The 13,264-nt window shown below is 36.1% G+C and overlaps 1 protein-coding gene across 4 annotated transcripts in view; it reads left to right on the forward strand.

Moving 5' to 3' along the window:
* The window catches only part of COG5 (component of oligomeric golgi complex 5), a 385,795-nt gene that overhangs the window by 284,760 nt on the left and 87,771 nt on the right, over positions 1-13,264 (forward strand). For 3 of the 4 annotated variants that reach the window (XM_072653056.1, XM_072653058.1, XM_072653059.1), the window contains 3 exons: positions 1,946-2,150; positions 7,201-7,362; positions 9,847-9,946. In XM_072653056.1, coding sequence (XP_072509157.1) covers positions 1,946-2,150; positions 7,201-7,362; positions 9,847-9,946 — 467 coding nt within the window. The remainder of the gene's footprint in view (positions 1-1,945; positions 2,151-7,200; positions 7,363-9,846; positions 9,947-13,264) is intronic. The other variant, XM_072653057.1, reaches the window with a different exon arrangement.

Below are 13,264 nucleotides of genomic sequence, written 5' to 3' on the forward strand. Positions count from 1 at the left end.
TTGCTTCAGAGAGAGCAAAGAGGTTATTCCAAAATTTTATGTTAAACATTATCAGTTGCCTTGAGGTTTGCAAAACACTTCACATACATCATCGCATTCAGAAACCTGTAGTGAGGATAGATTCTCATTTCTTTGTTTTTCTACACCTGGGCATAAGGACAGATAAATGAGCATTGCTACACAAGGTTTTGGAATTTGAATGTATCGTGTTTCTTTTCATTATGATCCCTCCTTCGGTATCAGTTTGTCAGTGTACTCTTTATAAATACTTATAAAGTTATTTAAAATGTTTTCTTTACTTAAACGTTTGAAATTTTTTCTAAGAAAAGCCTCTGAAAATTTGAGGGTATAACCAAATTTTATGATAAGTAGCTGTTAACTTAGCAGAATTCTTACGTAGCATTTATGTATTTATTCAACAAGTAGCAACTTGAACTGAAGTATACTATATTTTGAGAGAATTGCACACTTCATATCACTTTTATTTACAAAATGTACGAAAAAAAATACTCCAAGGACAAAAATAATTGTTAAAACACCATGCTATAGAAATGCATCAAAAGAACAGTTCTGCTAAGAGTGATTTGCTCAAAGTTGAAGATTCTGCTTCCCCTTTTATCATCTGAAATGAGGTCTAAAGACTTTTCTGCTTTTAAATTCTAGAAATATTTGATGAATGTAATATAGTTAAAATAGAGTAAAACATTTGTATAGAAAAAATAAATGCAAAGGCATTAAAATGTAATTTAACTGGTGGGGCATTCCCTATGTCATCTGTGTCAGTGAAAGGAACAGTGGACTAGGTATGAGAAGATCTGGGTCCTACTTCTGGCTGTATAGACCTAAATGAGACACTTAAACTTCTGAACCTTTTCCTTCATCCATAAGACGGAGGTAATAATACTTGCCCTATCTGTGTAGAATTATAGAATCTTAGGAGTCATCTAGTCTAAGTAGCAATTTTCTTTTCACAGTATTCCTGACAAGTGGTAACCTAGCCCATGCTTAAATACTTCCACTTAGAGAAAATTCATTGCCTCATGCGGAAGAAGGTAATGTGATTGTGATTTTCCATGATTCACAGCTACATCCAGATATAAAGTAGTACAAAGGGTAATGAAATGGCACATGGTGGGCACAATGAGGCAGCGATGTGTTACCAGTTATACAACGATACAAAACGTTTAAAAAGATATTTAAGAATATAGGACTCAGAAAGGAGCTAATATGGTCATTTGGCAAGAGCAATAGGTGCACAGCCCAAGTAATGCATATTCTATCCTAGATTTATGGGAGGACTTGGACAACAATTACACAGGATGAAAAAGTGGACATGGAGTGAATGTTGCATTGCTAGAGTGATTATCCATACCAGTGAGATCATGGACCAGTTATAGTATAATGATGGACAGATTCAATGGCGATTTCAGTACATTGTAATTCAGTAATTGTACTTAACTTTAGTAATTGTACTTAACTTAACTTTAACTGGGTTAAAACATATATAAGTACTTATCCCAGTACCTGGAACAGAGTAGGTACTCAAACTTTTTAGTACATTTTGTAAATAAAAGTGATAGGAAGTGTGTTTTTCTCTTTTGGAGATGGTAGAATTAAATGAATTGCCAAAAAGTCTCAGGATTTAAATCATATATCCTTTGGCCAAGCACTTAACATATTCTATAGCCAGCTTTTCTAACATCCATGAAAATGGTGAGAGGAAAATGGTAATAGACATATTAAACAATCCTCAAAATTTGTTATGGATGATAATTTTAACGTCTTTCTGAGCTAATGACTTCCAGAAGAATTGGCATTTATAAAGCAAAAAATGTGCTTGTCAATTGATAGGGGTTTAAGGAGGACTGAGAGAGAGAAACAGGGAGAGAAGAAGAGAGGAGAGAAAGAATGCATTTATTTAATGATTTGTTGTTTTGTTTTGCAGCTTCTATGTTTTTGAAGCAAGCATTTGAAGGTGAATATCCTAAGTTATTGCGTCTTTATAATGACTTATGGAAGCGTCTGCAGCAATATAGTCAAAATATTCAAGGTAATTTTAATTCAGGTGGAGCCACAGACCTCTACGTTGACCTACAGCAGATAGAAGATGATGTGCAAGACATATTCATGCAGAAAAAACAGGATTATGAGTATGTATATTTAATTGGTCTGTTAATTTTATTGAGGCAGATAATTTTAAGACTTTAATTTTTAAATAAACTTGAAAAGTGTGTGAATATACCATTCACAACATTTTATAAAAGATGATTATTCATTTTAATACACTGCATTTGTACATTCATGTTTGTATTAGTCTGTTGCAGCTGTCTTAGGGAACTCAGAACTTCCACAGAGAAGTGAAAAGGTTAATATATGATTAAAGCAATAGGAAGGGCTTGTGACTTCACTTGATAGACCAAGGACCAAAGGGAATGCGTACATTCACAGTCGCTAGAAAGATAAGCATACGGCAAGGTTGAAGTGGGCCGGAATTTATCCATAATCAACTAATGAAAGAGGGACATTTTGACCTCAGAGGATCTTACATCAAGAAAAAGATTTAGAGCTAGAAAGATTTAGGGAATCTCAAAGGGATCTTAGTGGGCATCTTATCCAGTCTCCTTTCTTTATAGATGAATAAACTGAGATTCCAGAAAGGTTAACTGACTAACCACAGATCACACAGCTAGTGAGAGGCAGAGCCAGTATTTAAACCCAGGTCCTTTGATTCCAAATCCTACTTTCTCACCATTTTACCACATTGATCCATTCAAAGATACCTTCCTGACCATGACCGTATTCTCAATTTAAGTAGACTCTGACTAGTGACCCAAACTGTAGGTCTGCTCCAAGATTTAGGCAAGGGTTCAGAGTTTTAAAGGGAGTTATGGTGCACCTAATAGTCATATCTGATTGGTTTCCCATGGGGCAGGCAAGCCAACCTCACTGAAGCAGCAAGGCACTCCAAGTGAGAAACAGGAGGGTACATGTGCCAGGCAAATTAAGCCACTACAATCATGTTGACCTCCATCTACCCTTAAGAGCCTTTGAAATAACAGTGCTTCTAGACCAGTGCATGTAACTATCATCCTGGGAAGCAATACCAATGGAGGCTGATTTTAAACACCTCCTACACATGGTGTAGTCACAGTTATTGAAGACCTAGAAAATAAAACTCAAAGTTTGTGGCACTATGAAATGATTCATCATCAGAATTTGATATGATTTTACTAGTGGAAATAACATTAAAGAAAAGGCATTGCCATCTGCTTTGATGGTGTACCCAAGATCCATTAGACCTTTCCATCTGACTTACATTGAAACCTTCCATAGCTCTTGTCTTCCTCGTTAGAATGGGAATTCCTTGATAGCAGGCTCTGTCTTCCTTTTCTTTTTGTATCCCCAGGGCTTAACGCATGTAGTAAACACTTAATGAAGTCCTTTTTTTTTGCATTCCTTTATTCCCTTTTCTGATATCACAGGAATGGAGATGGCAATTAATAGGGTTGGAAGTATCTAGTACATAAGATTTCAGAAAAGGAGTAAGGTACAGGTTCTAAGTAGAAGGAGGGGGAGCATCAAGAGCAGAGAAAACCTGCCCAAAGAAAGCCTGCATGAGAAAAAAAGATTTTCAAACTGACGCAGAATCTGTTTTAGTTTAACTCATGAAATTCAAGTCTCGAACTTAGATGATCAAGCATGGCATTCATTAAAATCTACTGAAATAATATCACAGAGGATAAAAGTAGAACCAACATCAGAAGTACATGGGATTATTGTACTTTCAGTTGCTATTTTGGTGCAATTAGATGATATTTTTTTGGAAGCTATCTATCCTGTATACTTAGATACCTTAGTATTTTCTGTCATATTTCCCTCTCTAGATCATGAGGACAATGACCATATCTTATTTGACCCAGTACTTAGCACAGTGTTTAATATGCAATGAATATTTTTTGAATTTAATTTAAGAAATATAAAAGAGTTACTTCCCACGTCTTTGAATGTTAGGCCAAATTAGTCAGTAAGCATTTATTAAACATGTACAATATTTCAGGCACTGTGTTATACACTGGGGATATCAAAAGAAGGCAGAAAGAGCCTCTACTCTAGAGTAGCTCACAGTCTAATAGAGGAGGCCACACACAAACAACTGTGTAAACAAGCTATAGACATGATAAACAGGAAATAATTTACAGAGGTAGGCACTCGAATTAAAGAGCATTGGAAAATACTTCCTGTAGAAAGTAGGATTTTAGCTAGGACTTGAAGGAAGCCAGTGAAGCCAAGAGGTGGAGATGAAGAAAGAGATCATTCCAGCCATGGGGGATCACCAGAGAAAATGCCCAGAGTCAGGAAATGGAACAGCAAGGAAGCGAGTGTCACTGAATCAAACAATACATGGTGTGGTGTAAAAGGTGTAAGAAAACTGGACAGATAGGAGGGGGCTATGTTATGAAGGATTTTGAATACCAGACTGAGGATTTTACATTTGACCTTGGAAGTATCAGTATCACTTGAGTGTGTGTGTGAGTGAAGTGGAGAGAGGAGATAATTGGGCCTATGCTTTAGGAAAATCACTTTAGTAGCTAAATTAAGGATGGATTAGACTGGGAAGGGACTTTTGGTGAGCAGATCAACCAACAGGTTATTGCAGTAATCCAGGGCTGAGGTGATCACGATGGCCTGCATCAGAGTGGTGGCAGTATCAGGAGAAGAGGGGACGTATTTAGGAAATTTTTATGAAGATGAAGGCCTTGGCCTCAAATTGTATATGGGAAGGTGAGAAATAGTGAGCCAAGTATGATACCCTAGGTTGCAAGTCCCCAGTAGTGGGAAGATGAGTGCCCTTGGAAGTTATAGGAAAATTTGGAAGGGGGGAGTGTTTAGCAGGAAACATAATGAATTAAGTTTTGGATATGTTGAGTTTGAGATGTCTAGGAGGCATTTGGAGATTCAAGACTTGAGGTGAGCAGAGAGGTTGGCTCTGGATAGGTACATTTGAGAATCACCAGCATGGAGATGATTATTGATTCTATGGTAACCTATGAGACCATCAAGTAAAATAGTATAGAGGGAGAATAGTAGAGGACCTTGGACAACCTTTGAAACACCCATGATTAGTGAAGATCACTTAGATGAAGACATAACAAAGAAATTTTGGAAGTAGTCAGGTAGGTAAAAGGAGGACTGAAGAGAGTAGTAGCATGAAAACCTAGAGAGAATATAAAAAAAGAGAGTGATTAACAATGTTAAATGCTGTCGATGGATCAAGAATGAGGATTGAGAAAAGCCATGTTTGACAATTAAGAGATTATTGGTAACTTTGAAGAGACATGGTAGTAAATACTAATAGAAAATGGTAGTAGATTAGGTTTGGAGAAAAATTCAAAGAGCAGTATCTATTGAGTTACAAGGATAAAATAAAAAGAGTGCTAGACTTGAAGTCAGGAGAAGTTCTGGTTCATATTCCACCTCCAGAACCTACTAGCTGTGAGATCATCACCTCGTTTAACCTGCCTAAGCCTCATTTGAAATACCTGTAAAAGGAGAGATAACAATATCTCTATGACAGAGTTAGGGTAAGAATTTTGTAAGCAAAGTTTATATGAATGTCAGGAGTTATTAATCAGGATGGCTAGGTGGCGCAGTGGATGGAGTGCCAGTCGTAGACTCAGGAACACTCATCTTCCTGAGTTCAGATCTGACCTCAGACACTTAGTAGTTGTGTGACCCTCGGCAAGCCACTTAACCTCGTTTGCCTCAGTTTCCATATCTGTAAAATGAACTGGAGAAGGAAACTGCAAACCACTCCAGCATCTTTGCCAAGAAAACCCCAAATGAGGTCACAAAGAGTCAGCTTCAACTGAAAAATGACTTTGCAACAAGATGTTATTAATAATATCATTACCTCTAGGTAATGACTGAACCTAATTGTCCTAGTTAAGTGTAGCTGTCTATACTTTTCTTGTATCATTTCAGGTTTTCCTTCCCTTCTTCAGTTACTCCTTCTGTTGTCATAACTATTGATGTTAATTGTGCTATAATACATTGTGAGTAAGCATGCTGTAGTGGACAGAGAACTGGCCTTAGCGTCCAGAAGACTTGGGTTCAGATGCCATCTTTGACAGTACTGGTTGAATAGCTGGATACTAATCTCTCAATGGGCTCAGTCAAATCTCTAAGACAGAAAGTCTCAGAGAAGGTGTCAATTTGTGTTGTTAAAGGAAACTCCTCATTGGGAGTTCTTACACTGGTAAAATCACATGCCTCATAAAAAACAAAAAAAATTAATCATGACCTCAGAGATTCATGAGATTCATGATTCATGTTTGTTTGTTCATATATTATATTGCTCCAGGCTACTGTACTTTTGGGAGTCTTGTATCTACTTTTTATAGTAGGTTTTTTTCCCTCTTCCTTTGCTGTCAAATGTTACCCTTCACTGCTTATCATTAGTGTGTCTATAACAGCTTTCCATGTTTCTGTAGTTTGGGGAATTAGATAACCTAACTTGTTAGAATTGTGTACAAAATATCAGTAAATAAGCTCAGAGTGAATGTCTAAAGGATCCTCATGCAGAGCTTTCATGGTGTATGAGGTCTGTGGTATCTGTCTTGCCTACTCGGACCTTTTTCCCTAGGAGAAATTGTTTATTCCCTGATTATCAGTTGTGTTTTGGATAGTCAAAGTTGCCATATAACTAGTTTTGGCAGTTTGTTTTCTTAAGTATTTGAACATTTCCCTGTACTCTTATTCATAGTCTTAATCTGTCATCTCTATCAATGAACGTTTGTTTTTTGTTTTTTTTTAAAAAGGTTGAATTTAGCCTCACCTTAGTTGGAATTCATACTTAAATTAATGAGTTTTTGTTATACTGTCCTTCAAGTTTAGATTGGCTGATTTAACATAGTATATATTGATATATAGTACATTGACATTTATAGATAACACATAAAATTAAATTTGCATACGTATGATGTGTTTAAATTATTATTTTGATAAGAGATTGATGTTCACATTTATATGTTATTCTAACACATCAAGACTGTTTTTTTGACAGAAAGTGTACCATTGTAGTTTTAGTGGACAGGAACTGAGGAATTAGCTGGAAAGAAGTAATCAAAATAAATCAGGATTAATAGTGTCTTTTAATATTGTAAAATTAAAATTTATTTTTCAAAATTTTTATATCTATAGTCCAGAAAAGGCTTTAAAAGACTCACTGCAACCATATGAAGCGGCTTATCTTTCAAAGTCATTATCTCGACTCTTTGATCCTATCAATCTAGTCTTTCCCCCTGGTGGTCGGAATCCACCTTCTCCTGATGAACTTGACAGCATCATTAAAACCATAGCCAGGTAAGTGCATATTCAAAAATAGTATATGGTATTCAAAAATGAAAAGTAAAAACTAAGTTATATTTGTCTCATTTCTAAATGATCTGTTCATAAATGAAGATTATTAGCAATAAATGTTTAATCCCAGGTATTCAAGGAATTGGCATTACAATTAAACTTAAAATGTGCCTTGACTACATGAGTAGTTAATACCTCAGCTGATAAAAACTATTTTAATATACTCTAAATGTAGCCTACTTTGGTTTTGCTGAAGAAGCACAGTCAACTTAATTCTACACAGCATAGTAAATCCCTAATGCTACATAAAATTATCTGTATTCCCCATTTAATTTTGTAAAATGATTTTATAAATTAAGGCACACAAATGTAGAGGTTAATGTAATTTACCAAGGGTTATAGAAGGCATTTATGATATAAGTATGAATTTAATGGAGTTCCTTTTTATTCTTTTGTTTTGAATTTTTCAAGAAAGCTCACCAGCTCACGGCTCACCCAAAGGGAACAAAGTGCAAGTGATGTGTTTCTTGAATGCCTGAAAGCAGAGGAGGAGCCCTCTTGCAAATATCATAGCTTAGCCATTATTCAGATAAGATTGCTTGAGTCTGTCACAGCTACTGTGGTAATTAACAGCTTGTTGAAATAGTAATACTATAAATTTGCAGCTAGCATCCTGAAGAAGGCAAAATAACTATGGGGAGATAACTCAGGGCACTATAACTTTGCATATGGGATTTATGTAATGTAATAAAGAGAAAGGACAGGAGAATAGAGATCCAGAGTTATGACATATGGGCCAAAATCCCTGAATAGGTATTCTAGATCCTAAATCTCCCCTGCTCCTTACTATCTTGACTTTCCCAATCATGACTATAAATTTAGTCAAACCAGTTCTATAATCTCTTTAACAGAAATATGAGCGTGATAATCCTAGATGCAATTTGATCTCCCTTACTACTATCTTAACAACCATTCAATTCAGTGTTTAATTATTTTTTCCTTTTTATGTATTCTGCCTTCTACATATTATCTGCTTAACCCAGAGTACTTTGAGCTATACAAAGTAGGCAGTTGTCTAGGTTACTGCTTGTTGGAGGGCATAATGAAAGGAACTTTTAAATATAAATAAGCAAATTCAGAAAATTTAGTAGGGTAGAGAGAGCAGCAGACTTGCCTTCATAAGACCCAAGTTCAAGTCCAGCTCTTACATGCTATATGACTAGCTCTATGATGTTTGCTTGTCTCTCTGGGCCTCAGCATTTTCATCTTTAAATTGCTGACCCCTAAAATCCCTTTTAGTACTACATTTTTATTATTATTTTATTAATCTGTTATTCTCTTCTTCATGACATTATATGTTTGTTTTTGTGATGCGTCAAACTGCATGTCATAATGAAAACTGATAACCTCTAGTAAACAGTAACAAACAGGGGTTGCAATTTTCCAGTCTTGCCAAGGATACCAGAAGTATCATCTCCTGGCCTGTCAGTAACGCCCTGATGTCCAGTGCACATTTGTAGTCCTATATTCTCTAGAGCTCTGTTAACCAAATTAAAACTTAGCTTTTTAGAGAATACAGATGAAATATGTGAGACATTCTGACCTGTGCAGTTTGAAATTAAATATAAATACCTGTACAGGGACACATTGCGGAATCTATTAGTGGTTTTTTTTCTCATAAACTGCACACTGATTTTGAATAACCCTTTGTATCCTTTCTAAATGATTTTAAACTCTCATTGTTGTTCATTTCTGGTGCTTTAAAGACCCTGTCTACTTTATTTTTCTTACAATATTTAACTTGAAGTGCTCTTTCTGTAGGCACTAGACTTTATTAAATTTGTTTCAAGTAAATCACTTTTCTGAGAATTAAAACACATTTGCCAGTTAAGCGCAGATGTTAGAGTTTAGTGTGTGTACGTAAAATAAAATTTTTACACTAAATCCAATTTAATTCAAATCCAAATGGCATTCATATTTCATTTTTTTCTGTTCAAAATACTAGTATATGTGAAATAATGTGCATTTGAAAAATTTCCACTGCAACTCAGTATCTTTGCGAATCATTTGGAATTTGTATTTTTAGCTTATAGTCTCCCAAGGTCACCATGTCCATTCAGGTGCTGGCCCTTTCCTGCAGATGTCTGTGACTTGCATTGCTTGTAATTGCACTGAAAGGTTTTGAAAAATAGTGCCCCTTTAGAGTTTGTATACAACTGACTCTTTTAATCAGAGCTGTGTAACCACGCATGACTTGCTTTTATTAATGAATGACTGGTCGTTAAGAAATCTGTCTGCAGATACTTGCTAAATGTGGAGTTTAGAAATACGTGGCATACAGTTCCTGGTAAAGATCAGTGAAATTGTAAAAGAAACAATTCTGTTTACATTGTATAGGTTGAGTTGCTGCTTTTCCACTGTGTTGATAAACTAGATTATGAATTATTTAAATTGTTTTCATTAATAGTGGTAACCTATGTTTTTCAGTGAACTTAATGTGGCTGCAGTTGATTCAAACCTCACTTTAGCTGTGTCCAAAAATGTGGCAAAGACTATACAGTTATATGGTGTGAAATCTGAACAGCTTGTAAGTAACTTCACATTTCTGTAAACTTTGTTTTATTATTCTTTGTTAAAATTATTAAACCATTTGTGAGGTATTAATGAATTAACTAAAAATTTGGAATGTCTAGTGAAATTTTGACATCTTGAATTGGAATTCACCAAAAAGTTCATGTACCTTTTGATAATTGGTATCCTACTCCTCAAATTTTCCCAAATTTCTAATATGCAAATATACAGAAGTTTTTAAGGCTTTTGTCACATTTGTATGAAAATTCAAGCTTATTTTCCCAAAATACAGCTAGATGTGATTGGGTGGATTGCTTTTTTTCCCCTTTCCCAAGCACCATTCATGCATGGTTAGCAAATGTGAAATTAATTAGAACAGCTAGAAACTGATTAGAAAAAAATATAATACTTAAAACTGTAATAGAAAAGGTACATTTAAAAAAATGAAATTTTCTGAAAACTCCAGCTTTAATGTCATCATATATAATAGTTTAACCCATAAAAATGGTGGTTATTTGTATACATTTTAAATAATAACAAATTTAACTTGTTGGTTTTGAATCATAGTTTGGAGTACTCTCTTCATTGAGGACTAAAGGCCTTATGGAGATACTTATGGCTTTTTCTTTGGAGATTTTAAAATGTGAATGATGACCCAGATTTTAGGTCAGAGGAGGAGTAACCTCTGTACATAAAGGTCCTAACAAGGCCAGAAAGTTCTTAATGAGTGATTAAGAGTGATATAGAAAAGTATGCATGCTTGTATACTTTTAGTAAGCAATATCAGTTCATTAACCTTCCCCAAAGTTAGGAAAGATAGCATTTGCATTCCAGAATTCTTAGCTAAGAAGCAAACATTTCTTATACACATAGGAACTACGAACCAAAATGAATCACAGAATCCATAGTTATCAGTTGCTAAGTCTTGTTGAATCTACCTCCATCACACCTATCACTTCTCTCAACTTATATAGACACTAGCCTAGTTCAGGCCCTAATCACTTCTAGTCTGAACCATTTGGGTTGCCTACCAAGTAGTCTCTCTGCCTCCTGTCTCTCCCTTCTCCAGGCCCTCCTCACATGACTGCTAAATTGATATCCTTAAAGCACAGGGCTGACCATGTGACTCTTGACAGGAAGTTTGAGTGGCTCCCTATCTTTTTTAGGACAAAATACAAACTCCTCTGTTTGGTATTTGCAGCACTTCATAATCTGATTCCTACTTGTCTTTTCTGAATTATTTCAAATGAGCTCTACATTTCAGTCAGATTTGGCCTAATTATTATTCTCCATAGAACAACATGCTTTTACTTATATCTTTGCCTCTGTTCATTGCCTTCAGTTCTGGAATGCCTTTCTCTCTCTACGTTTTTGTTTGGACATTCTTGCTTCCTTCAAAGCTCAGCTTTGTCTCTCAGATTGCTAGTGTTCTCTTCCCTGGTATAACTTTGAAGTCACTTAATTTTTTTTTGTATTGACTATTAGCTAACTATTGTATTTCTCAGCAGAATGTCAGCACGTTGAGGGCAGATCCTTTCTCATTTTTGTCTTTGTATCTTCACTGGCAAGCCAAGTATTATGTGCATATGTCAGTTGGTTAGTTGTTGTCCTTCATCTTCAAAGAAGACCAAAATGACATCACCATGATAAGTGAAATTTCAGCGTGTCTGACTATGGTTGATCAGACCAACATGAGCTCGGAATGCTCTGCCATAGGTTGAGCACACATAGTCCATATGAATATTTGGGGTGGATATCCAAAATTTGCATATCCTGTATTTACTTTGTGCTGTCTCAATTCTACTTTGCTCAGAGAGCACAGCACCCTTTCTGATGTGGGCACACCATGCTGAGCAGTCCTGTGCCATTGTCTCCCATATTGCACAGTCAGATCCAAAGTTCTTGAGAGAGAGACCTTGAGAGTGTCCTTGTATCATTTCTTCTGGCCACCATGTGATCTCCTGCCCCATGTGAGCTCTCCATAAAATAGTCTTTTTGGCAAGCATATATTTTGCATTCGAACTACATGGTCAGCGCATTGGAGTTGTGCTCTCTGAAGCATAGTTTGAATACTTGGCAGTTCAGCTCGAGCAAGGACTTCAGTGTCTGGTACGTTTTCCTGCCAGGTGATCCTCAGAATCTTCCAAAACAGTTCAGGGAGGACCAGTACCTTTGGTATGATGACTGCCAAGCCCTTTTCTGGGCATTTTCCACCTTTGGTGTCCACCTGTTCCACCTAACTCTCACTTGTGGCTCCAAGAAGCTGCAGCATGCACAGTGGCCACACCTGGTAAACCATTTCAGCAGATGGGCCAAATCAGGTTGAGTATAACCAAGGGTTCTCAAACCCATTAGTGAGTTAGGGGGTGTCTACCCCAAGCATGTGAAGGTTTCATCTGGTGGAATGGGCAGATGAGAACAATTTGTTCCAATGGCCATGAAGGCAGGTGTGCATATGTGTGTGTTTCAGAAATGCTTATTTAATTGAAATGAATGATCTTTCAGTTTCAGCTCTAAGACTGTATGATTCTTTGTTTCCTATCAATGAATAAATTGGGTTGCCACTATTTTAGTAAACACCTCACCCCAGCCCTATTAAAGCTTCTAGTGCAGAGAATCTTAGCATTTTTTTCCAATTGAAAACTTAGAGACTTAGTTTACTTGGAATCCTTTACATACTTTATTTTTCCCTCAAATTTTGTTTACTGGAGCCTTGCTATATTCATATAGATGAATTTAAATATAATACCCAACAGGTTTTGGTTACTAGGTACTAGAAGGGTCTTCATATGAAAAAATCTTACCATAAAGGTGATTCCACAACACAGATAGCCTACTAGCAGCAAAGCTGTAAGACTCCAATATACTTACAGAAAACAGTTTAATATGATTTTTAAGTTGTGGCATCTGTTGTTAAAGTTATACTACTGACAAAAGCAATTCATTTGTTTTCTACTCTTGGAAAATATTTCAATACTTAGTGGAACATTTGTTTAAATTGGCACCTTGAATTTGTCTTAAAAGAACTGTCTGCAGCCTTCTTCAACCCAAGTGTTTGAATAGTGTGAATGACTGACCTGACACAAACAAGGATTTACAAAAGAAGATTTATTTAGCTTGTAAGAATAGAGACGTCCAATGCAGGACAAGAATATGTCTTGGATGATTTACTTCTGATTTTGTTTTGTTGAGTGCCACCTTTCCCTGATCTCCCTTCTCACCACAAAGATAGTCTTAATTTACTACCTGACTCACTTACATGGGGTGAAGGACTCTTCAAGTCTGAAGAAGCTGGGGATCCCCCTCACTGGATGCCTTTTACATACTTGTGGGG

The sequence above is a fragment of the Notamacropus eugenii genome, chromosome 3 (assembly GCF_028372415.1).
Source record: "Notamacropus eugenii isolate mMacEug1 chromosome 3, mMacEug1.pri_v2, whole genome shotgun sequence".
Taxonomy (NCBI): Eukaryota; Metazoa; Chordata; class Mammalia; order Diprotodontia; family Macropodidae; genus Notamacropus; species Notamacropus eugenii.